Here is a 26,919-nt window from a genome sequence, read left to right as displayed (position 1 = left end):
AGTACCGCCAGGGTCTGTGCTCCAGACATGGGGTAAACCATCGGAGGACAAAACCAGCCAGGAAGGAAGTCAGGGAGGGAAACAATGTGGTAGCAGTGGGTTGGGAGGAAGACTGAGATAGGATAAAACACAACCTGGAGTCAGAAAAGGGAACTGCTTTTGTAAGGTGATGGGAAAACCCTTGTGCAAGGGCAAAAGAAAGAAAGTACAAGGAGTGTTACAGCCTGTGTCCTTCTTTGCCTGCAGTGTAGCTCAAGGCAGAATTAGAGTCAGAAGCAGAAAATAACATCATAGCCTGCTGGTAGATGGCCTCTTCTAGCAGTGGTTCATAAAGAAGATAACAACATACCACTGCTGAGAGTACTTAGTTGGCTCAAGTAGCAGAGGTGAATGGCAGTAGCATACCATCCAGTGGAATTTTTATTTTTCAGTTTGTGTGTTGAATTTGCCACCACAAATATTTGCCACCACAAAATGCTATTAAAAGGATATTATTAGGTTTACAATAAGAGAGTTTACAACAAGAGTTACTTCTTTCACATATTCTCACTCCTCTCTCCATCTGCAGTTGCCCTTGTGCAGTTTTTTTCCTGCTTCTTCAACATTTTATCCCATAGGCATTACCACTGTCACTGATGGGCTCAGCCTTGGCCAGCAGTGGGTCCATCTTGAATCTGGCTGACATTGGCTCTGTTGAACATGGGGAAAGCTTCTAGCAGCTTCTCACAGAAGCTGCCCCAGTAGTCTCCCACTACCAAAACCTTGCCACACAAACCTAGTACAAACTAATGGTGGGGAATTGGAATTACTCAGTGAATTGGTGTTTTGCTTGCTATGAAACTTGTACCATGTATAAGGCAAGAAACTTCAGGAGAAACAAAGTTCTCTAAAAGCACAATAGGGCATTTTTAATTTAAATTTGGGGGGAGCAAATAGTGATTTGACCAAAACTTTTTGTGGCGGTAAATCAATCACTTTTAACAGGAAATATTTTTTGGATCCAAAATTGAATTCCTGATGATAAAGAGGAAACTCCTTCATCACCCGTCTTCTACCCTCCAAGGAGTTCATACCTCAGTAATTAAAAGACACATTTGGGATGTGGGACATGCACAGTCAAGCTTCTGCTCTATCGATGTGGAACTGGGATTTGAATTTCAATCTTAGGTGTTCTGAGCACTGGTCCATCTCTGTTGGTTCAGCAGATTTTGATTCTCTGTTGAGAAAGAGATAGCCTCAGTGGGAGAGGCAAGTCTGCTGCCTATGACCTGATAGCCTGTAAACTTAAGTGCTGCTGTATGACGTGCCGTGAGCCTCTCTTCTGAATCACAGCAGCCTGCACACCTCACCCAGGGCCACCAAGTAGCTCCTTGGCATCCCTGAGGACTCAGTGCCAGAGAGGGCACCCCCTAAAGCTCGCCAAGGGAGCACAGAGCATGCCGTTATGGACTACTGGAGCTACTGTTGGGCACCTTGTGAAATACCAGCCTTATGGCTCCTCATTCCCCAGAAATCCTCTTATTTTAGGCTGTCCTCTTTGCAGACATTAGACTGGGGAGCTATTCTTTTCATTCCAGCCTGGCTCAAAGAATTTTTTCTTTTTCTCGAATCAGTACTGATATCATGTGCTGACACTACAGGGAGCATCAGGAATGTCCTGAGTCTTAGTACTGACTTCTAAAAAAAACTTCAAGGTTACATTCTGTTTTGGAAGAAAGAAATCCCAGAAATCAGGAATTCCTGTAGGATGGCTTCCATTTTTCTAGTTTGAATGTAGTTTTTACTATAGAAGAATTTACTATAGAATTACTCTGAAGAATCAGACACTACATTTCTGAAATTGAACCCCTCCAAATTAGTGATAACTTGTGATTATTCTTTGTGATTCAATTTTCCATCTGGAAAATACTAATAATTCCAGCTTCTCACCTGACTGGGATGTTTCAAAGTGAAAAATCATTTTATTGCATCAGTGAAATACCACTACAGTTAAGTCCCATAAAATAGCCCACAAACAATTTATTCATTCATTTTTCAGAGAAAGATTAGAACAATGTGCTCTAGATGAGACGTGAAACCCATATTTGACAATGAAGAGAAAGTAGATGATTCAATAGCTGCTTATCAGTTGACAGTGTTTGGAGTTGCGTACTGATGGACACAGCAGCCCTACAGAAACAACTTTATTATATGTTCCTGAGTCTGCTGTCTTACAATACAGAGCACAAAAGGTTTGATTTAAGAGAGATATCTTAGCATTTCCTACTTTATTAGTATTAGCTTTGCAGCCAAATAATATTCTCTTCAAATACAAGTTTCAGTCATAGATAAATCATTGAGTTGGGACTTAAGTTACATTAGTTCTTTTCTAGTATCTGCTACAGGTCTGCTGAGGGGTCCTGGCAAATGAATTCTTTCTCTACCTACATTTTCCCTTGTACAAAATAAGAATAATAGGGTCTTTTCTCCAAATCACTGAAAAAAGAAAAAAAAAGAATTTCAACAAACTCTAAATTTGTGTTTTGTTTTTTGTCCAGAGTATCTACAATGACTTAGTTCTGATCCAGGTATTTAAAAATGGTATTTATTGCAATAAAATTTGATCTTGTTAATGAAAAACAGGGTTTGTTTTGGTTTATTTTGTTTTGCTCTGAATGAGTCTCCTGGCTGCATGGCTGTGGGACATGGGGGAGATGAGTTGCTCTCTGTCTGTCTCCTCCTTGAACAGTCAGCAGAGCATGGACTGACCCATGTATATATTTCTGCATCCGGTATCATTTAAAAATGGCTTTTGATTACAGCAAACACAGCTCCCCAGACCTGCTTTGTGTTAATCCAAATCCCTCCCCCCTTCCAGGTTCAATGGGAAGCTATTCCTTTACTCACCAACCTTTATTTAGTGGTACCTCATGCAGCTACACAGTCAAGCTACAGATTTATCCCTCAGTTAACGCTCACGGTTGGGAGCAGCAGTTCTAACTGTGGCAGAGAAGGCTATTTCTTAGACTTTTGAAAATATATTGGGTTTTGTGTCAATATTATTTTAATAAGTGTTCTATCAATGAGTTAATAAGACAAAGATATATTAGTACTAAATATTTTTTTCTGGGAAACAAATGAACCTCTCTTTTTGAGAACAGCTCTCACTTCATCACCCAATATAGGTTTGCAGTATTGTGCGTGTTGTTCATAATCATGCATAGCACAGTAAACAGTGGAGTGAGCACCATTATTTGGAAATTATTTAATAGATAAACCAGAATTAATTTCAAGGAGACATAGACAAACAATGTGATAATCAGGAGTAGGAATTGCCATGAGGAACTGGATTTACAGGATTATAGGGAAGTCTCAATGGGCTTAGTGCTACACACATCGATCGACTGAAAGTTTGCTTCTGTAAAGGAATCAGTTAAAAATAGATTTGGGATTTGATTCATTGGAAACCAATGCTATCACTGAAATTCTAGTGTACAATTAATGTATCCAAGAATTTTATAAAAATAGTGTCTGGCTTGTGAAGATTTTGGAGAACAATACAGTCTTACTCCTACATGAAAGCTTGTTTTGTGTATAAGGAGATATGTTTGCTTGTCAATACTGTTATATGTTTAATATGTGAAATACTAGAACTAAATCTAAGGAAAGGGCAATTGATTAATTTCTTCAAAAACCTGAAAGAAATCAGTGACTTTGAAAAGTCTTTTCTCTCCAGGAAGGTACAGTACATGGTTAAATCTCATTCACCTGAAAACCAGTCCCAATTGGCTTAGTTAAATTTCTATATGTGCACATGCCATTTGCTGAAACTGCTGAACCAGCTCTGTGCTTTTGCTGCATTTCTTTGTCAAAAGGATCCAAACCTTTTTCTTGTTGTTTCTGTGTATATTACACTTGTTATAACCTTACCTCATGCTGTATGCTTTTTACAAGAACCTGATTGTTTTGGCTTTTTCCATTCTTTGCTTCATTAATGCTCTCCCTTTCCAGATGTTTTGGGTATGTATACAAGCTTGCAAATTACTTTTCCTGCTGTTTTGTGTTCCGTGCTTTATTGTACCTCACAGAACCACCGTGTGTTTCTCATAACTGGCTCACTGACAGACAAAAGCCAATGCTGCACTGTGTTGCTAAGTATTTCTTTTAGAAAATCTTGCTGGTTTTCCTTATTTATTTTCAAGTAATTCTAAAAATAAATTTGAGATTGACAAGTAAACGCTGAAGATTAGGTTTTCCACTGTACATTTCTATGGTGTGTGCACCTAATCTGCATATTCTAACACAGACATGTGAATGCTGATATAAAATACGTCATCATGTATATGGTAAATCAATTGCAGTCAAATGGCTGGAAATCTGTTTATTTGCTTTCTGTGTGCATATGCAGTAACCTGTCAGGCATTACATGCACTCAATTTACATGTGCAATTGAGTGCCTACCTTTGGAAAGTTGTCTCTAGAAAATGTATGCCCCATCCCTGGAAGTGTTCAAGGCCAGGTTGGATGAGGCTTTGAGCAACCTGATCTCGGGGAAGGTGTCCCTGCCCATGGCAGGGGGGCTGGAACAAGATGGTCTTTAAGGTCTCTTCCAGCCCAAACAATTCTATGATTCTGTAGAGCTCCCATTCACATCATTAGGTTGATACGCCACAGTTTTGTTTTCTGAAAATGTAGCATAAGTGTTTGAAGAAATAGTAGTGGATTATCAATGCAAATTGTATTTTTGTTTTCTTGATATTTGTGTGGAAAGCCAGTTGAATGCTTGAAACTATGGTAAAATTTTATTTTTTATATACATGTACACACACACATAATATTTATATGATGATGTTATTATGTATTCTCCATGTTTGGTAATTTTGTAACAGTTGTTTTATATAGTATGTTTCAGGTAAATGCTCTCTTGACTATAAAATAAAAATAAACTTAAAAGAGCGCTGGGTAAGCCACGTAAAGCTCCTTCCCTTCTTATAGAGACAGTGGAACAGGAATGCAAAAATGGGATTTGACTAAGAGTGTATTTCCATTCCAAAATCTCAAGGATCTAATGTAGTTCAAAGAGAAGGAAAAAGGTGCTCAATGTGTTATGGAAAATCCTGATTGTCCCTTTATATCTTCAAGATAGCTGGGACAAAAGTCCAGAACTCTCACTTGCAGGCATTGAATCTTCAGATATGGTAATCTGTCAAACCTCAACCAGCCTTGAACAGAAGAATGCTGTAGTATAGCAGCCAAGAGCTTTTGGGTTTTAATGAGGATGTGGCTACACACACAGATCTTGTACACACAGATGGGGAAAGAGTGGCATGAAGATCCTGAATATATTATAATTTATCTGCCTTGCGTGTCTCAAAATGCTCTTTTATCCTACTGGGCCAGCCTTGATTTTTTTAGCATCTAAGATCTCTCTAATGAATTCTCCAGGTAGTTCTGCATTAGAAGTTTGGTACTAACTTTCCAATAATCTAACTTATGAATACCTTTTTGATATGGTATTAGCAAAGTATCTTAATGAAACTTCCTGAATGCTTTCAAAGGACATAAGGGGAAAAAAACAATTCTTGATTTCTGTAGATAAGAGATAGCTCTCAGCTATATTTTGTTATGGTACTGCACTGAAATACATGTGATTGATAACTATACTGAAACAAAACGCGTGCTAGAGACAAAGCAATACAGCAATGTGTTAGAATAATTTTTAAGGTCACAGATATCTGTATAATAACTATGATACCTGCATAGATGAGTTAAATATTTTTAGCAAGTTAACTGTTTGCTTAAGAATACAGTTTACTTCCCTTAAAATTATTCACACCTGTAGGTTGAATTGATCCAGTATTTTTTCTTTCTCCTAGGCTCATGAAACTGATAAAATGTTGGTATCTGTGTCCTCATTTTGTCCAAGACTAAGGGTTTGGACTGTTCAATCAGAATGCAAAGAAGTCTGGGTTCATTTCTCTTCTCTGCTAACAGAGGCATGAACTCATAATTTCCATCACCATGACAGGGCTATGATCACTTTTATGATGGTTGTCAGTCGGTCCTGCTGAGTCTTACGCACTTTGCATAATAATTAAACTTTCCCTGGAGAAAGAACTGGAATCCACGTGTTTTGCCTCCCACTCTAAGTATCAGGCTGCGGAGTCAGTATCTCTCCCACTCAGTGAATACACAAATGTTTTGCGAGTTGCACACCGTCAGCAGGAGGGGTTGAATAGCCAGCGATGGAGTGGTTCCACATCCTATCTGTGAGAAAGGCTGAGCATTTTTATTTATGTTTGTTCTGAATAAGACAACGAACCTAGGGAACACTTACTTGGTGTCTATGTATGGACCGAAGCTGTAAAAGCCTGAAGGACTGCACTGAGTAATGAGGCATGGTGCAGAAATGCCCAGGTTAGTGCCAGCCTGACATGACGATACCCATTATGAGCTATGCAGAGACACTTGCTTGGTCCCCTGGGCAAAATAAACATTAGACTACTTATTCGCCCAATCTTACTATCCCAGTTACTCACTAATGGAGTGTAGGGGACCTTAATGATGGGAGCAGTGCTACGCTGCTGCTCAGCATCTTCTGGAGTGGCTGCAGTTCTACCTGGTGCAGGTGTCTCAGTGCAGCAATCCCCTGCGCAGTGCTCATGCACTCGTGTTTCTGCTGCAATCTGCTGATTTTGAGCTTTTCCATTCATAGGTTGTTAAAATTTAGTTCCAGTTTAAATCTGGCGTAAGGAGCGTCATTCCATGAATACTATTGTTTTGCTAGCCCAGAGGGATAGGGGAGGAAGTAGACATTTTCATGTGCTATTTAGTATTTTTAAATGACACTATCTGGTTTTTATTTTCACATAATTACAGTGTTGCATTTCAGGAGATGTTAGTCCATTATAAATACATCTTGATTATGTTGAGGTTTCCAAACATCACATTGTATCTGTAAATACCACTTGGATGTGCGTGTGCATTCAAGGCTGTCTGAACTCTGTCTAAACTGAGCCTCAGCAGGCAGAAAGAGAAAACCCCTGTTTTCCTGCAGCACCTCACCCCACAGCTCCCCTTGAGCAGAGCCCAGGCGGGAGTGCCAGGTGGAGCAGCAGACAGGCTCCTCTTCTGTCTGCCTTACCCCTCACAGGAGCCCATCTGTTAGGCATGAGTAACACATGCAGCCACTTTCCCTGGAAAATATTGTCATCCTCCCACTCCCACCCTCCCCTTTTTATGTAACAAGCTAGTGGCTAAGGGATTTGGTTGAGACCAGGGAAATGTAACTATATTCACAGAACCACATTTATATTAGATATATGATTAAAACACCTGTAATCCAGGTATCTTCTGGCTCGTTGCCTGAGGACTAAGCTGGAGGATTTATTCCCTCTTACTTGCTTATGTTCCCCTCCAAGACTTTTTGCTTCTTAGCTGGGTACGCAGGAGGGCAGGCACAAATGCTTCTGGTCCCCAACATTGCCACTGGTGTGGGATGGGAGATGGAATCCTGGCTGGAGACCACAGGAATGAATCTCCCCTGACTGGGGAAGGGATAGACCCAGCTGTCCCTTGTTCAGCATGACCCCACTGTTACCTCCCTGCCTAACCAGAGCAACCTTGCTGCTTGAGTGGGAGAAAGGGTAAGATAAGAAGAAAGAGTCCAAGCACTTAGATACGTGTGGGGTTTCTTACTGCTTTGTTCCAGACTGCTCACACACCTTGTAGCTTTCTGAATCACCCTCAGTAGCATCTTGGTCTCTCCGCTTTGTATACAGTGAGCACGGACATCTAACATGGGCTGGGACAGCCAGCTGTGGACAAGTACCTGCATTCTGGTTAGTGCAATAGCTAATGTAGATGCTTTAGTGACTTTGCCAACAATATAAGCATGTATATACACACACATGCTCACAAATCAGAATTTAAAATTTGAATTTTGTCAGTCAAGCTCATGATTTACTTCTTAATCAAGAGGTATGTGGGCCCAACTCAATAGTTATCAATTCCTTTCTTTTTTCTTTTTTAATTTTCTTGGATTTCTTACATGACATTTATCCATTTCTCAGTTGTTTTTTTGGTGCAGTACTATCTATGTGCTTCTAAGGCACTGGGAATACGTAGCATGTTTGTTTCTTTTGCCTTTGTTTTGGAATTCCTGAGACTGCCTTCAACTTCTCATTTCTTTAATTATGTTTATGGAATTTAGTGATTAATTATTTTGAAGTAAATGTGCTTGTATAAAAGAATTAGCATAAGAAAAATCATGGCTACTGATGTCTGTTCTCCTTAATTTATAAAATTATTTGAAAGCCATTTGTGCAAGGTGTTGCTAATCTTTTTTATATGACATGCATTGACACAGGTATATTCTTTTCGTGCTATACGTCTGTAATATTAGGAACTCTGTTTAGAAGAAGAGAACGCTTTGTCTCTGTGGCTATCACAGTCCAAGTAATATTTTACAAATCTATTTCTATGAACAAAACGGTGCCACCTACACCAAAGAGAAGTAGACAAAGTCAAATTGAATAGGATATTAAAGTCATACTGTACTCAGTTGACAGTATGGGAACTTGACTGTTCCTACTGAAGATCAAAGCCTCTTTGCTGCATATAAGCAATATTTTGTTGTTTCTCATTCAGCCTTTGCAGGCCAGAACCATGGCCATTTTGTATTGCATCCCCATCACGAAACTGCCCTCTTATCAGGGTCTTCCTAAAACATAGTGCTGATGTAGACACTGCTCTGACAAGTTGGGTGTCTCAGTGACTCCTGGCTGCTATGGATGCCTTCTGCCCAGATTTGAAGGAGTGTTGTGTTTCTCCAACTGTGTAGAGTAGAGAATATTGTTTTACCATGGCATTGTATAAGAGACCCTAAATTCCACCATAGTTCATCTCGTTATTAGTGAATTGATATACATGCAATGCAGTGTTGCTGTGTCTTTGCCTTTACTTCAGATGAGATTATTGTAATGAACTCTTCAAGATTTTTGCTTGAAATTCACTTATAAGGGCGAACTGGTGTAAAGAATATTTGTTCGCCCCATCATGAGAAAAGCCATTTACTTGTGCTCCCATTGTACTGAGTTTCTATTCATTTCAGGGTTCAGCAGGGATATTTGCAATTAATATATGGGACTAAGTTTAAATGTGCAATATTTAAAGTTGGCTGGGAGATGCGTACTTCTTGTTTCTTAGAGTTGACCCCCTGTTGTATGAAATAAATAGTTCAGTGCTCCTGTCATTTAAAATACATTCCCTTTCTCATGACTGGGGAGGCCATATCAGATAGATTGTAAGAGTCACTTTAAAATTTGATAGCTTATTTCTAGTTTTGAGTGTTGTAGCTGGGCTGCCAGCGTTTCATGATTGTCACAGTAACTCTAATTATGTTTATGCCTCTCATTATGATTGGCAAATATAATTTTTATTGGAGTTAACTGTTATAGCCTCACCGTTATGCCTCTCCAGTACATCAGAAGGGACATTATTATAAATAGATTATATTCATGGAGGTGGGAAGATTGCTAAGCTATTACTGTGTTGCTTTGAAGATACCATACTGTCATTGTTCTCAGCTCCCTATTTTAACTACCAGTGACAGTTCTGTTACTATCCCCACATGACATTTACGGTTCTTTGCTTACTTTGGTCAAAAGTCTTAGAGAAAATCTGTGTTGAGTGTCTTGTTGGGAAAGAATTTTTACAGGTATGTAACTTGTTTTTTGAGAGATGTTGCTAAAAAAAGATGAAAACCAAAGCTGCAGCAGGAGATAAAGCCTTTGTTATCTAATAAGAGAAGCTACTGTTATTTAAGTAATTGCAACAGTCTTACGTGTAGTAAAAAGTAAGAATAAAGGGACGATTTCAAGCAAAATTCAGGCTTTTCCAGAAGCTGAAGTACTCTAAGGACAGGAGATCAGGACTTCCTAGATAATTTCTGTGGCATTTTTTCCATCTCTTCTTGACTGGGCAGGTAGAGCCAGAACATGCAGTGTAGTTTGTTAAACTTTTCTCCTGTGCCCAAGTTAAGAAAAATAAATACTGTCATACTTTTTAATTGATGGAAAACATAGCTCTCCATCTTTGGACTCAGGTGAAAGCTATTTGTTCATAGGACCATATTTACCTGCAATTGTTGCCCTGGGTATGTTTTATAATAGAAGATACCCTGAGGCATACTCTGCCCTGGCAAAGAGTTTTTTCAAAATATATAGCAGGAAATCTACTTCAGAGGTGTATTCTGTACTGACAGAAAAGTGCTTCCAGCAGTGTAGCAAATACTGCTTCCCCAGACAAAATTATGGTACACTGGCAAAAAGACAGATTTTGCTGGTAATAAATTGCCTTGAACAAGGGGTTTTAGCAGTCTGGACCAGTCATAAAATGATACATAGACTGATAATTGTACTGACTGAAGTGTTGAGCCTGGTTTGAAATTGCAGGAAAGCAATCCAAACTCATCAACAGAACAGTATGACAAATTATCTCTGATATGTTTATTCTACTTGTCATTTGGACTTAAATTCAGGATAGACTATTGACTGTCTTCTACTGAGACAATGGTATTCAGTCATTCCTACAATATCTGTATGTAATGAGGTTGCAGAAAATATAACTGTGAATGTGCCAAGAATCATCAGTTCTGTCTTAAAAATGTGGTCCTAATTCAGGCAGCAGCTGGGCCACAGTGCTTTTATCAACAAGCAGGAAAGCACACACCGATGGTTTCCATATCAGCACACTGTGCACATCTCGCACTGTTCTCTGCTGTAAAAGACTGTTTGGCATGTACTCAGCCAAAATCAGAGATAACTGCAAACAGATGGAGGTGATCTCTAATAGATCCAAAGCAATGTCATCCTCCTCCAACAGAGAGCTTCATATATAGATTATTCTGATGGCCATTTAAGATGTTACTTCGTTTATAAAATGGTTGTAGTAGTCACCTATTGATTTGGAACCAAAAAACTGTGAGCTAAATGGAGAGTAGCTGGGATGCTTTTTTTCTCTCTCAGAAATTTTGCAACCTTATCATGGTACCTAATTTATTCAGTTGCTATTCTAAGATAACAAAAATTAGTCTCTTCACACCTCTTGAAAGAGACCATTTGCTATAGAAAACTTTCTCTAGCCAGATCAGATAGATAGGCTGTGTTTTCAAGCAAACATAATGCTTGCGCCAGCATAATAGATAAAATGCTGATAGTGTAGTTTCAAGAAACTCTCTAATAAATAAGTTTTTGGTACCTCTTGCTGAAGTTTAAGTTCCTGTTGGTTATATTCTAATATTTCCTTTGAATGGGCTAGATAACTAATCTAGTTTTAGTTCATGGAGTGTGCATAACCTTCAAAGGGAAACCTGTATGAATTGCAACCTTTCTTGGCTCTATAACTATCTTTATAGCTTTTACAAGTCACCCGACTTCTGTGATTTCTGTGTAAGTCAGCCTATAGCAAGATTTGAGCAGGAAAAGGGATTCCATTTCAAGGATGATTTTCCTATTATAAAATTTAGTTTTGTTTCATTTGGAAATGAAGATAGTTTATACATCAGTTCTGAAAGTGGATGCAGTCCATCTGTCTTGGAGAGATTTGCCTTTGGAAACTACTGCCATCAGGCAGGGTGCAGAGATGGGAACGTGAGTTAGTAGAAGACAAGTTGTTTTTTTTCTGGGAAAATCACCTTTCCAGCAACTCCTGGAGTTGTGAGGAGTATACCATAGCATTATTTAGTTTATTGAGTTGTATGGGTTTTTTACACATAACAATCAATTTTTTAGTATGGTACCATACTGAGGACAGTATATGAAGGAAACTCTCTTTTCTAGAGCTTTGATAAGTTGAAGCAGATGGAAAACCAGGAGCTTCTTCAAATATAGATATCTCAATACATTTTAATGCCTATCTCGGGCACTCCAGTTTGAGCAAATTGATTACTACATAGAGTTAAAGTCTGAGCTGAGATAAGTTACATGTAGGGAATTAATGGCATAGTAAGATTGGTATGCGATGCAGCAGGCATTCTTACCTCTTTTTTTCTTACTTACATGGACTGGAGTCTTTTAAGAAAGTGTTAACGATATCTCTTCAGGCTGGGGTTGCAGGAAGTGGCGGAGGTGAGAGAGGCAGGTGGTGCCGCCTGCAAGAGCAGTAAGCTGGGGGCAAAACGTTCTGATTAACATCACATTCCTTTCCCTAGTGTGCCAGGGACATGCACGGCTAATGGCTCTTGTCAACCTGAGGAGGAGCGACCCACCAGTCTACCACATTTTTACATTTCTTGAAACTAATCACCTTTTAATATTTTCCTAACTCTCATTTTCTACTTATCTGCAGCTGAAGTTCAAAGTGAAATTGAACGGATTTTTGAATTAGCAAGGACACTGCAGTTGGTAGTGCTTGATGCTGATACCATTAACCACCCAGCTCAGCTAAGCAAAACCTCTCTGGCACCCATTATAGTATACGTAAAGATTTCTTCTCCTAAGGTAAATATTTTACTGATATTCATGCTGTTTCTGTCTTTTTTTTTTTCCTTTTTTGTTCTTAAATGCATATAATCACATGTCTCCATTAAAATTCAGAGCTATATATTGTTATTGCTTCCCTTTGGTTGGTGAAATATTATTAATCAAAAAAGTGTCTTAGCTCTGGTGTTACCAAAACCCATTTTTGAAAAGATGCTGTAGCTACAATGGCTTTTTTAAATTGGAATTGAACTTTTAGTATCAGTCATCTTAGTAATGCTAACAGTTTGTTAAATCAAAATAATACAGAAATTAAAGTAGTATTTTCACATAATGAATATCAGACTGATTGGTAAACTTTAACATCTCCTGGTAATGTATCCTTTCATTCTGTGAAAAAAACTGCACAGACCTTGTGAAGAGGCATTTGAAAGAGAAGAACAAATTATGGGAAGACAACTCAGGAGGGCAATTAAATAATTTGCACTTAGAAACAAAACCAGAAGCAGCAAAGGAAAATAGGAGGGGAACTTTTTAGTACTCTTAACAGGAAAGGAGATGTTGAGAAGTAAATGAAAATGAGCTTGTTCTGGGTGTAAACAGCATGGGTAATGCTCCTGAAGCCAGAAAACAAAGAATTTTAACTGCTCAAATGGACAGTTAAAATGTCAACATTTTAAGTAGTTACATCTGTACATTAAGTCCAATCCAGCTCACTTAGTATTAATGTCTTATTTTTCACAGGTTTTACAGAGGTTAATAAAATCTCGAGGGAAATCTCAGGCCAAACACCTTAATGTTCAGATGGTGGCAGCTGATAAACTGGCACAGTGTCCTCCCGTGAGTTATTATTAATTTATGTCTCGTCTTTGAAAGGTGCCTTTCTTTTCAAGCTCAGGGTTAATTACATAATTTCTGGGAAAATGTTTGCCCTCTTCTGGCCATAATTCACTGTTGTTTTTTTGCAGAACGCATCATGAGGTCTCTGGACTCTGCACAGGGGTGCAGGGAAAAAAACAGTCCCAGTCACAAGCAGTTATTAGGATACGTGCTGAATACATTCACCACTTGAACAAACTGAGCATTTGTTTTACTTGATAGTTGAATTGAGGTTATTGTTATAAAGATGAACCCTCTTAGTGATGTGCTTTACCTCTGGCAGTTTAGGGTAAGGCCAGTGGTTTGGGTAGCTCCCCTTGGGTGTATGTCACTGCTGCCCATCACTGCTGACGCTTTTGGTCACAGTTTTGGCAAAGAGCTGTGGGATAGTGGGTAGCTGAGAGAACTGCAGTGCACTGATGTGCACTGAAGCAAATTCTCTTAACTTCCACCTATAAAGTGGAGATGACTAAACTGTCAAGAGTATGGGTAAGAGACCAGGAGATAAAGGTTCAATTCAGTTGCAAATGTGGGAATTTGCCTTAGTTACAGAGCTGCATAAGGGGAATGCTTTCAGCATTTCAGTTGAAGCATCTCAGTTAAGAGACTAGTCTCCTCAGGTCCCCATGAAGTCAGTGAATAATGCTAGAGACCTGCGTAGGCTCTCAAAGCTACCTTCAGGAGGACTTGTCTCCCTGACCATGGAGGGAATGGAGGAGACTAACTCCTAACTAGGAAACTGCCTCCTAACTTTAGATGCCTAAAATGAGATCATGTGACTAATCTCTTACCTAATATTTGTATGACACTTGGAAACTGGATGATCTATATTACTTGTATTTCTTACTGTTATTAGTTATTAGTCTTAGTTTGTTTTAGTTTTCTCTTAGTTGTTCTAGATAGGGCATTGAACCCCTTTTCTTGCCATTCCATTTGTTCCAATGGCTAAAAACTTTAATACTTAACCATTCTTTCTGGATATTTGAGTTTTAAGATTTGTTCAAGGTGCCTCTTCCTATCTTTCTTGACTGTGCATTAATAAGTGCTTTAACAAGTGTATCATTAGTACTAGTTATGATTGCTGTCCTTTGTATCAATTGCATTAAAAAAAACAAAACAAAACAAAATATCTAAGCATAAGTATTAATACAAGTATTAGAAATGTAGTTCATATTTGATGAATGGAAAGTGTGGTCATCTGTGTCTCTAGGTGATCTCCCTTTAGCTGGAGGTTATTCTCACTAAAACCTTTCCTTTTTCAGGAAATGTTCGATGTAATTCTTGATGAGAACCAGCTGGAAGATGCTTGTGAGCACCTTGCTGACTATCTGGAAGCCTACTGGAAGGCCACACATCCACCTAGCAGCAATCCTCCTAACCAGCTTCTCACTCGCACACTTGCAACAGCCACTCTTCCTATTAGCCCAGGTCCAAATATTAATTTACAGGTACAGTTTTTATGCCATCTCTTCTTTTTCTTCTATCAACTTCTTCCTCTTCCAAAGCACAGTGATAGTCTTGATACTAGAGCGTGCTGAATATGTTTTACTGTTGTTGATAAGAGTAAGAACTTTTTCAGAAGAGATTCACCCGTTTTCAGTATAAAAGGCAAATACAGGCACATTGTTGTTATTGCTGTTGTAGTCACAGTAGCATGTGTTTGTGTATTGACTAGGGGGCTGGTTTTGATTCCAAGGACTAAGCCAGCCTGACTGAAAACATACGGTGATGTGAAGCGGAATACTTAAGATTTCATTGTGCCCGGGACACCACTGTGCCAGTAATATGTGTACCAGCCACAAGCATTTTTGTAGCTGGCCATATATAACCCAATCAGAGGAACAAAACTGGGCTAATACTGTGCACGTTACAGCCTCTGGTAACTGTCTGTCTGATGGACACACTGCTGCTAATAGGCAAATCCCAGCCCCAGAGGCCCTGCGTGACAATGGGGTTATGTACAGAGCAGATCCGCAAACGTTGGAGGGAATCTGTTCCTATCTTCCCACAGGCTATAGCGTTGTAGAGGTTGAGAATGACTGACTGTATTAGTGAAGTCTCAAAGTCAAAGTGGCCCTTCCAGTGTTTCCTTCGTTCTTTTATTCATTGGCCATTGCTGCGAAAAGTACATGCTTCCTTCAAGCCAAACTCTTCCATAAAACCCGAGTCCCGCTGCACATTGTGCAGAAAGACCCTGAGAAGCAATGTGTTCTGGACAGTGAGGGTAGTGTCTAGCGAGCTGGGAAATAAAGGCTTTATTCCCACCTCTGCACTGACCTGCCTGTTGACTTTGGGCATATTGTGTCTTCTCTTTTCTCCTTCAACTTTTGGTTTGTATAGTTATATTACAGTTCTCAGCATCTCATTTCTCTCAGATCCTCTCCTTTGTATATGTGTTGCATAGCATGAAATGAGGTCTTTGAAGATGCTACTTCATTTTAAATAGTGAGTGACGCCTTGAGGCAGAAAAGATTACAGTGGGGCTTAAAATACGTCTGTCCCAGCTCAAATAATGGCTTACTACATTTAAATTTCCACTGAAGTTCCATGTATGCCCATAAGTGATGAACTTGTGTCAGTTAGAATTCATAACTTTGGCTAAGAAAAATGTCTCCTTTTAGAAAATCAAAGAAAAAATATATCTTCACCCAAATTAAAATGCCAAAAATTTCCTTTATGTTTTTATGGTCTCACAAAACAATTTTTTGTGTCAAAGGATTTGTTTCCCATTAGAGGACCACAGACTTGGCAGGCTTGTTCTTTAACAAGAAGATTTACTTCAGCCACCTTGCAGGTTAACTTCATTTTTGCTTTCGAAAGCAGTTGCAGGAAAAGATACTGTAAGCTATAGCTCATTTCTGCCTTTTTTTTCTGTCCTCAGAGCTGAAACACCCTGAAAAAATTGTGAGCTGGAAGAATTTCTTTCTGAGTATGAAATTCAGTATTGTTGTGTGCAGACTTGCTAGATAAACTTCCTTTGCTTTGTAGACGTGTTTATTACTTTGCTCAAGTTTTTTTAATGCCTTTTGGGTGTGGATTTATAGTTCACTTACTCATTTTATTAACCACATTCTCTGGAGGAACTACACAGAGTTTTAATAACACTTGTGAATGTTGTGCTATCTCCTTACAAATTAACAGACTTTTATTTTAAGGACTAAAAATGAGAACGTATTTGCAGTTTCACAGTTTGTTTGTAGGTCTGCTAATCCAAAAGTGCAAAGCAATGGAGGTCCCTTACAGAACATGCCACCAGCCATTTGACCTGGAGGGGCCTCATACGCACTGCGAAGGATCTGAGGCATTCTCCCCTGGATGCAGGGCAGCACCCCTTTGCCATGAGACATAATTGTTCTTTGTGGTTTTTCAGTCCCAGGTGTACATTATAACGAGAGATCTGTGTTGCCAGCTGCTAGTGATACTTTTACAGGATAATGCTGACTGTGTGCATTGCATGGCACGAGGTGCTCGAAGGTGTGAGGCCTCCTGGGACTGTTTGAAATGAAGTCAGTAAAGACCATACACCTCCTATCTATCTGATGGAGAGCTTTGGAGCAAACTGTCCTGACAGTTGTTCTCAGGTTTCCATTTGTAGGGGAATAGTTGGTTAATTCCAAAAAGAAGATTGGAGTAATCTGACACACATGATGCAGCAGATTAGTGACCACTGGATGGAAGTAGGGAGCAAGCCAAATTGAATTGGTGGACACAGACTTCTCTCTCCTCTTTCAACACTGCTTAAACTTCTTTCCAAGAACCTCTACTTTGAAATTACAAACTGAATAATGAAATGAACTTATCTAAAACTTTCTTGATTTTAGGCAAGAAACCTTATGAGATAGGGCCATAAAATTCCTGCAACTGAAGAATCTAATCCAAATCAGAGCCCTAATTTGGTTGTGAAGCACAAAGCCAGACCTTAATCCAGATTCAAACATTACCTGCTCAGTGTCCCTGTAATATTTAGGGAAAATTACTGTCAATGAATTTGCCCATAAATCCTAATAGCCCTAACACTATTCTGAAATTGCAGGTACTGGTTCTAAATGTATTCGTTGTGCTTCTCCACACGTACTCATCATAGCAGAGAAGATGCTTCTTGAGTTTGTAAAAGCAGCATTCTGTTCAAAGCAGGTTGAAATTTTGCATTTGTTCTCAAACCACAGCAATGACAGATTTAATTAGTCATAGTTTTATATATAGATGCATACATATTTGGCATTTGACCATATGAGAATTGAAAGGTTTCACGTGTGTAGCCAGTGTATGTGCCTTAAAAACAGTCCTGGTTGCAAACTCATAAAAATGTGTTTACACATCCAAAGCAGGCATTACTTTAGCCTTTAGCTTTTCAATTGATTTTATTTATAATTCACCTTTGTTGAGTCATTCCTGTTCCACTTGAACACATCTATTCATGTTTACAATTACTACGTTCCTTTTCTGGTAAATCAGAATCATCTTCAGAATCATAAAAACAAGAACAAAAAGGAATTTGACTGCTCTTTCTGTTACCTTGTTCTCATCTATACCATTTGTTTCAAATTAGGAACACATGGAGCAATCTGGCTGCTCGCTGGGAAGTTTGCAGAACAAAACGTTGTCGTAGAAAATGAAGATTTGTCAAATTTATCAAATTGCTGATTTGAAATATGTTACTTTTTACAAGTTTCTGATAAAATAGATGTGTGTTCCCATCCAATTTCTTGTCATTTTACTTCTTGGGTTTCTAAGAGACCCACCTGCCATGATCTATGGCTGAAGGACAAAATTTCCTCCTTCCCTTAGCTCTTTTCCACAAAATAGAAAGACAGAAAGAAGATATGTCCAAGAGCTGCCCTGGAGGCAATCCTCAATTTTAGACAACTCTGAATATAGGAGGGCAAACTTTAGACTAACTTTGGTAAATTCAGAATGGTCCTCACAAATGCCTGTATAACTCTGTTGAAACCAACTTTAATTTTGTGCCAGTAAAGATGATTTTGTCTTGACATTCTTCAGCTCGTGAGAAGGATAATTCCATTTCCCCATAAACTATGTCTTAAAATTTTGCAATTAAGCTTGAGAAGTCTTTGGCTGTGTTTTGGGAATAAAAGCAGGTTAATGTAATGAAACCTCCGAATGAGTTAAATAATGCCACTTGTTCGTTTTGCAGTGATTTCAAAGCATTATGCTGGTGAAGAATAGGTTTGTTATTACCTGGTAATTCTTGTTTCAGTCTTTTAATAGTAGTGGTGTGTTAGGAAATTGTATAGGTGATAATATCGCTCTCCTCCTGCTTTTCTTGGCAATGGTCTGCATTCTTGAGCTCTTAAAATTATGAGGTCAAAGTTTAATTTTTTATTACCATGAAGAAATGGAATTATTGCTGAGAAAAACAGAAGGTCAGTGATACTATTAGTATCATAATACAACTTACTCATACCAGATTCACTTCCATTTTTTTCTTTAAAAAAAAAAAAAAAGCTACTCTAAAGAGCCAAGGTTTTGTACTTTGGTTCTCTGCTGGAATCCACCTCCTCAGCCCTATAAATCACGTTCCCATAGTGGCTGTTTCCCAGCTGTCATCTGTAGACTCTCAACTGATATCTGCCCTCCTCCTGATATCTCAACTGATATCTCCTCCTCTTTAATTCTTCTGCAGTTTGTCCTGCTTCTGCATGGTCTCTTTTTGTCTGGAGTGTGGTAGGCAATTATTGCTAACTGGAATAGTCAGAAACATCACAGGAGACAAGAAAGTGTCACAGAATAACCCGAGTGCCACCCTCCATTCTGATGAGGGTGAAAGGAATTGTTTGTATTATAATACTGAATTTCGGTAAAAGTTGAATTCTAATGTGTTTTTTTTTCTAGTTTAGATTCGAAGTGGATTGTTGTGTTCTTACATTTCATTGGTTTCATGATACTTGCTAGTTGAATTTTATATTGGGGAAAGTTTTTAAATGCATACTTGATGTACGTGAACTCACTGCTGGTTGTGATAGCAGGGATCTCAAGGAGACCAGAGGAATGACCATTCAGTCCCTGAACGCAGCGGTTCACAAATTGAAGAGGAAGCACGGGTTGAACCCATCAAGAAATCCCAGCATCGCTCTTCCTCCAGCCAACACCACAACCATCGCAGTGGTGTCAGAGGCCTTTCTAGGCAAGAAACTTTTGACTCAGAAACACAAGACAGCAGAGATTCAGCTTACGTAGAGCCAAAGGAGGACTATTCACACGAGCACGGTGACCACTACGATTCTCACAGGGATCACAATCACAGAGACGAGTCCCATGGGAGCAGTGATCACAGACATAGAGAATCGAGGCATCGCTCAAAGGAGAGGGACCGCGAGCAGGACCACAATGAATGCAACAAACAGCGTAGTCGTCATAAATCAAGGGACCAATATTGTGACAAGGATGGGGAGGTGATATCGAAAAAACGTAACGACGCAGGAGAATGGAACAGGGATGTTTACATCCGTCAGTAACTTTTGCCTCTGGCAGTCTGGTGTTTTTTTGAAGTCTCGTGACAATGCCCCTTGAAAATATCTTTGGGTTCTTCATTGCAGAACATATGGTATCCTTCTGTATGATGATTTGTATTGCTGTTGCTCGCATAGCAATAGCATGAAATAGTATATTCATATACTTACTTTTTTTTGGTTAGTGCTATATGAATCAGTGTAGTACAACTGAAGAGCTCCTGATGTTGTACTATGCCATTTTTCAAGCTGTTTTTCGGTAGCTGCCACTTGAACAATATCTGTTGCCATCAAGGTGTTGTTAAGTGTTTTTTAAAAAAGGTACATTTGATGTTTAATAACTTCCCGTGTATTCAGCAAGCCAGAATCAGCACATAAAAAATCTAAAACTTTTTGTCTGCTCCGATTTTTAATTTGTATGCACTTGATTTGCATATTCATTTAAGAGCCACTCTCTGTTGCTTGTACCTCTGGTGGACTCCATTTGAAGACAGAATTCAGTCTTGCCTTACACACAGGGGATCATGAAGTCAGAATCTATTTTCTATGTACTGGTACTGTGTACTGTATATACAGTTTATAAATGTTATTTCTGCAGACACCTTCTTACTACATAAGTTTGATCACACTGTTTTAGAGTCCTAATGCCAAGTCAGCAGATTTGCTTTTGAATTACTGGCAACTGGAACTAGCCTCATTTTGGAAATCTGTAACAGTGTTCAATCTAAAAAAACTTTTTCTTCTGTAGCAGAAAGCTTTTACTTATTGTAAATATGAGTGAGTGCTTGAGATAAAGGGTCTAACTCTTATACCTTATGCTGTCCTTGCAAACCCAATTTTCCATTTTAAGGTAAAGATAATGAACTTACCACTATAAATTATTCTTCTCTGTACAGGTCACAGAATTGCAATGGACACAGCTTAATTTTTGTTCTATTGTCAGAATAATAGAGCACACGACAGAGGTGTGTATGTGAGTGGGTGGGTGGTGGATGGGCATACGTGTGCATGTGCACATCAGGCAGCAAAGTGTGAGACTCTACTGAAGAAAACAAAGGTTACTCAAAAGCCCGACAAGTCTGTTTCTTCATTCTGTCTATTAATTCAAAAATCCAGATTGCAGTCAGGGAATATGAGGGAGTTTACTGACCCAGGTAATTGGGAAAGCATAAATCTGCTGGCTCTTTGTTGAGACTTCAGGAGAGTTAAAACAGGCAAATGTTACTGTGAGTGTTTCACTGGAAATGTAAAATCTTTGTGTTTTAGAGTATTTGTTTTAGTAAGAAAAGTTTACACAGCTTGTGGAGAGTTATTTTGTCGGAAAATAAATTTTTGTAGCTTCTCCACTTTTTCTACACTTGCCAATTCCTCTGCATTCCCACTTTGCAGCCAGCTCACTGCTTCTCCTTCACCTAAACTGTTGTGCTGCTGGTGAGAGCTTAGAAAAATGACTGTGACAAAATACTCTGTTAACGAGCTTGCTAGAGAAAATGCGTTGAAATCAAAGGGAGTGAACACAGTTTGTTTTGCATTGAACACCTGTTGCACTGGTAAGTGGGGGGAAATTCACTACTATTATTTTTGACCACAGGTTCCACACCCTTGCCTAGTGTAAAAGCTGTTCTGCATCACAGGTAGTCTTCGTAGTAATTATATGAATGAAATACTTTTTGTATTTCACTGTAAATAGCACATTATATAAAGACTGTAGAGGGATAATAATTTAGCTGGAAGTTCTTTTTATTTATTATTTTAATTCTGGGAATGTCAACATTGCCTGATTTTGAATATCATTTTAGTGAAATGGATAAGATGTATGGCAGGTGCGTATTTTCTCCAATCTCTATTCCAGCATCCAAACAATTTAGTTTAAACTCCCTTAAACATACTTTGTCCTCCCTCTCCGCCCCTCTCCCTGATGCTTTATATGCATTTTTTTTATAAAAATGTAAGAGTGTGAAATTCTGCTGTCAGATATCTGGCCATTCCTCCTACTGCTGCGGACTACCATGGTTATTCAAGGGTAGTATTTGGCTCAAAGCATGAACTGTGGGAACACATGGAAAAGGGTATTTTTCTAGAAATAAAATTATCAGCATTTTTCTAAATATTACTAAATGACTTTGTAGACAAAGGAAGCATAGGTAAGTAGATCTGTTGTATTACTAAACGGATATATAAGAGTATATAAACATGGCTTTTTATACAAGAGGATTTTTAGGGTATCAGTGGAAAACGACATTGAAAGACACTGTTGTTTGAATCGTACCAGATCACATGTAAACGGGAAGAGAAGTTATATTGTCTTGCTCTGTATAACCTGGCTTTAGCTATTCGACCAGTACATGCTGTTGCTCCCTACAACTGTTATATGACAGCTGTGTCCTCCAAGAAGTGATCTATGGATTCCACTTTAATACTTTGATTTTTTAATTATTTTTTTAAACCTTTTGCTCCAGAGAGTATTATTTTTCACCTTTTAAAGTATTTTTTTAAGGGAATGTTTGGCAGAATTTCAAAGCACTGAGTATTGTATGAAAACCATCGGGTACGTAGCCATGTATAGACAAATAAATGAGAAAATAAAGAGCATAGTCCAAGCCCTAGTATTTAAGTATGGCCTCTATATTGATGTATGGAATATAAATATCACCAAAAAAAGGCATGTCCCGATACAACTAATGAGAATCATGTTTTGTATAGTGCTGCTAATTACATACAGGCAACATACTAGCACATGCATTTCTTAGGCAAACTCAGTCAGTAGGTTTTTATTAGCCTTGCTAAGATACTTTCCTTCAGTTATTGTTTTAAGAGCGACAAATCTTTTGTAATGTGAGCTTGTACTACACATATTGCACATACCACCTGCCTGCTGAGCACTACTTTGAAAAGCACTTTAACAGAATTATTTCAGTAAGAAGCTTTAAAAATGCTCCAACAGCATTTGGAGGACATATCAAAGGTTATTGTGATGAAATGTCTTTGCAAAGTTTTGCCAATGAAAGTTTAATATTATTGTTTGCATTAGGATACTAATGAGTTTGTATTTCTGTATCTGGTTTCAGGGGCTTTGAATCTGAGGAATGATAGAGGTCCCAGTGAGCTCCAGAGTCTTCTTATGTATGTGTGGTACCAAACAACCTGTAAAATTTCTATTCAAGTGAGCTAAAAAGATAATAAACCAGTGAGACAGAAGGGAGGAAGACAAAATAGTTAATAGGTCTTGTCAGCTCTCGCTCTGTAATTTTTCTAAATAATTTCATATATGAAGGAATTGGATGCATTTTAACATTTACATGTATATATGTTAGATGTTAACCTTATTTTTGTATGTCTTTTCAAATGGATACGAGTGCTGTTCAGCAGCCCAAGTCTATCCTTTATCAGTTGTTTAGTGTCACACAGACATCACGGAAGAAAGAATTCTCAAGGAGGGACTGGAAGGAGGTGAGAGTAACAGTCTGCAGACCTGTTAAGGGATAGGACAGTGGGGATGAATAAGCAAACAGGTTTGTGCACAGAGGCAGCATCAGTAGGTGTTCGTGCTGAAAGAAACTAGTTTTAAATTGATCCATAAATTACTGTCTAGAAATTAAAAAAAAATTCTTCTAGAATACTCATGAATTCATATTCTGTGTCTGGCACCAGAAGTTCAGAATTTGAGAAGAGTTCCTCAATTTTTGCTTCTCAAGGTGTATAATTAAATAGATGGTTTCTCCTAGGGATTTGGCCTTAATTCATGAAGACCAGTTTTAAAGCCACAATGAGTTTGAGTGGAATACTTGTTTTCACAGAAATCTGTAAACACTTAACCTATAGCCCTTACGATAAAAGGAGGATGTGGAAATGAAATTCCACTCATCAAACCCTGAATAAAAGTAGAGACCTATTTTCACTTCTCCCTGCATATCTGGTTACTCATCCTATACATGCAGTGCCTGCCCAGGTCTAATACCCTGCCCCTTAAAACTTACTGTCTTTTATGAATTTGTTAGTAATTATAATTTTTAAGCTCTGTTGGTCTGTAAAGTCGTATTCACGTTCTCTGACACCTGCAGAGGTTTTTATGTGGTCCATTATCCATTCCCTTAGCTAAAATGCAGTGAGTGATCTGATGCTTTTAATCAGTGTCTGTCCAAAGTAAAAAGGTTAGTGTAAACCACCTCCTGTGTTAGTTACTAAAGCCTCTTAAGATTTATTTTGGTTTGTGGTTACATTTGACCTCTGATTTCTTTAACACATCAGGCTGAAAGCTATTTCCCCAATGCATCTGACTTTAATTCTATTCTGTCCATGAAAAATAAAGCATATTGCAAAAAACTTTATTATGCAGTCCAGAGGAAGAACAGAGAAATTATTTTTCAGAGTGTAATACAACATTTCTGGTGTAAATTTACTTATATTTATTACTTTACTGCAGATCTTTCACCAAAATTTTAGTTCTTCTATCATCTGTAAAATATGTGGATGCCATTTTTATAGTGAATGTTTTTAATCAAATGTTATTCAATCGAATTTTATTGCTTGGCAATTTGTCTATAATTTATTTCTCCACTTTTATATAACAAACTGTTATATATGAGCTTACAGTGGTTTTATAGACAGTTTCTTTTTATAACTTAACCACCCTAGAGATGTGTTTCCTACGCAGCCCCAAAAAGATTTATATCAGATGTAATAGAGATTAAGCTGGTTCTTCTAACTCATCCATGTTCTCTTTTCTTATTTTTACCACTTTTATCTGTCATGCTTACCTACTCTGCCAATGAATTCTAGCAGTACAAAATTGGATTTGCTCATAAATTTTTTAGTCGTGAACAATTAAACATAAAGAGAATGTTCTTTGTATTTTAAACTACCCACTCAAAGTAATTTCTTCTTCATCACCGTCACCAGCCTATTTCTTACTAAAATATTTCCTTTTCCTTAAAAAGCATATGAAATCCTATGATCTAAAAAAACTGGTGGACTCCATTACGACCCTGAAACAGGAAAAAGCTGTATAATAATTTCATACTATACTAGGCTGCCTATTTTAATATCTTTATATTGACCAAGATAAATATTTAGATTTGGCACTATTACTAGTCACTATTTCTGCAAACAGAGAAAACTACTTTTGAGACTTTCTTAAAGACAGGATCAGATTGCATGCCTAATCTATCTGTTTTGTAGGGTTAATCTTTCATTACAATGACAATAACTTTTTAAATTTATTATATAATATCTCATATAGTATATATAAATATAAATATATATATATATATTTGATTGTGCTTCTGCACCAAACACTGAAGCATAATGATTCAGTGTGTAAAGCATTCTTATCAGGAAAGTAATCCTATTATATATTAAAAATATATATACACCATACATCAAAATTGTGACAAGAAAGTATTCCTGCACTTCTAGTTAAAGTCACAGTAAGATTGGATAAAAAGGGCATCCATCCAACTTTAGTCATCTAACTTCACACAAGCCTATAGAAGGAAAGGAAGGATGCTGGGTCCTTCAAGGGATGATTTGGAGCATCTTAATTGAGTTTCTGTTCTGACTGCCTGATGGAGAAGTCCTCTCCCTCCCCTGCTCCTCAGTTACCAACAGAGAGAGGGGTCTAGAGGAAACAGCTGAGACTTATCCCATTAATATGCTACCTGTTCTTTTAAGTCTAGCAGTTGACTTTTGCAGAAACAACTCTAATAGTTCAGGTATCAGTAATTTTTTTCAGGTGAAGTCTGATCTGCAATTACATTGGAATCAAATACAAAGGTCAGTTACTTTCCCCTCCCCTCCCCCCCAGAAACTTCTCATATAAAATCAAGTGAGATCACCTTCTCGAAAAGCCTGTTTATCATTCAAAAGTAAAGAAACCTGGGAAAGTCTCAACAAATTTTCCACTAAAAAAATGCAGCAATCTTAATTCTTTCAAATTCAGCATTGCAGAAATCCTGCTACTGAAACTGGAGGCAAAGTTCCTTCTTTATATGCATACGCAAATGTCAGTATATAATCTGTGTGTGCTGATTAATGTTTACAGAATTTCTATATTCTGCAAAAAGAAAATGCATTTTTACTGGCACTGAGTTAAAGATTTCAACATGAACTTAGAATAAAAGACTAATCCCTTTTGTTACCAAGTAATTGTTTTAGCCATATTTAGACTAAAAAGATGGTAATTTATAGTACGAGCTTTCATGATTCTAAATAGGGCATCTCACCTACTACTGATGAAACAAAATTACTTTAATTCTTTAGACATGTTATGGTTTATGGCGAGAGTGACCAACAAAAGTAGACAAGTAGGAAACTTGATTTGCTCATAAACATGAGCAAGATTGCTCATAATTTGCAAGAATTACATCCTCCTGTCCTGCTAGGATAGGCCTTACAGAAGATCTGTGCTAGTACTAGTCAACCTTGGCAGAACAGAGAAAGAGATGCTTGTTTTATTTAAGAACAGTAGAAAACATATGGTATCAAAACATTTATAGCAAATACAAGTAAACAACCAGACTACTGAGAAACAGAATTGTATAAATTGTTTTGATTGCAAGCAAATGCAAAAGCACTTCTGACAGTAGGAAGACAAATTATAAAAGAAGTATCGCTCCTCTTAATCCAACCAAAGTTATGTGTGAAAAGACTGACATTTTTCAGATAACGCTTTTAAAACTGGAAATTGATGAGTGAGAGGAAAAAAACACACACACAGATGTCAGTTTTCGTTTATGAATTGTGCTTTCCTCTCTTCCCCCTGATTTTAGTGCTATGGTCAGTTCTCGTAGTACTGAAGAAAGAGAATACTGTTCAAATGGAGAACATCTCTGGAACTGAAGCAGAATTTTTAAATACACCTAACACCTTTAAGAAATTTAGATTATTAAAATTTTGAGCAGTGTATAAAAGCAGTTCTCATTAGCATGCTTCCCCAGTTTCAATTTTCATATGATTTTAGCTGGTGATGCTTTCTATCCAATAAAGAGTTGATATTCTTAGTTGTTTAAAAGGTGATTTGCAACATTTCAGACGGTATTATGCATTGTTTCCTGTCTTTTGATATATTAATCACAACTGTAGCCCCTTCTGTTGCAAATGTTTGATTTTAAAAT

General features: G+C 37.9%; 1 protein-coding gene across 7 annotated transcripts in view; it reads left to right on the top strand.

Moving 5' to 3' along the window:
• Positions 1 to 19,813, top strand: part of CACNB2 (calcium voltage-gated channel auxiliary subunit beta 2) — a 261,118-nt gene extending 241,305 nt beyond the window's left edge. For 5 of the 7 annotated variants that reach the window (XM_086615013.1, XM_086615010.1, XM_086615012.1 and 2 more), the window contains 4 exons: positions 12,328 to 12,479; positions 13,203 to 13,298; positions 14,600 to 14,785; positions 19,325 to 19,813. In XM_086615013.1, coding sequence (XP_086471139.1) covers positions 12,328 to 12,479; positions 13,203 to 13,298; positions 14,600 to 14,785; positions 19,325 to 19,813 — 923 coding nt within the window. Of the gene's footprint in view, positions 1 to 12,327; positions 12,480 to 13,202; positions 13,299 to 14,599; positions 14,786 to 19,321 lie in introns of all 7 variants that reach the window. The other 2 variants (XM_086615011.1, XM_086615008.1) reach the window with 1 other exon arrangement.
• Positions 19,814 to 26,919: the final 7,106 nt, after the last annotated feature.

Source organism: Tauraco erythrolophus, chromosome 7 (assembly GCF_009769465.1).
Source record: "Tauraco erythrolophus isolate bTauEry1 chromosome 7, bTauEry1.pri, whole genome shotgun sequence".
Taxonomy (NCBI): domain Eukaryota; kingdom Metazoa; phylum Chordata; class Aves; order Musophagiformes; family Musophagidae; genus Tauraco; species Tauraco erythrolophus.
The sequence above is the reverse complement of the archived record's forward strand: the minus strand, read 5'-3'. Positions and strand labels throughout refer to the sequence as shown.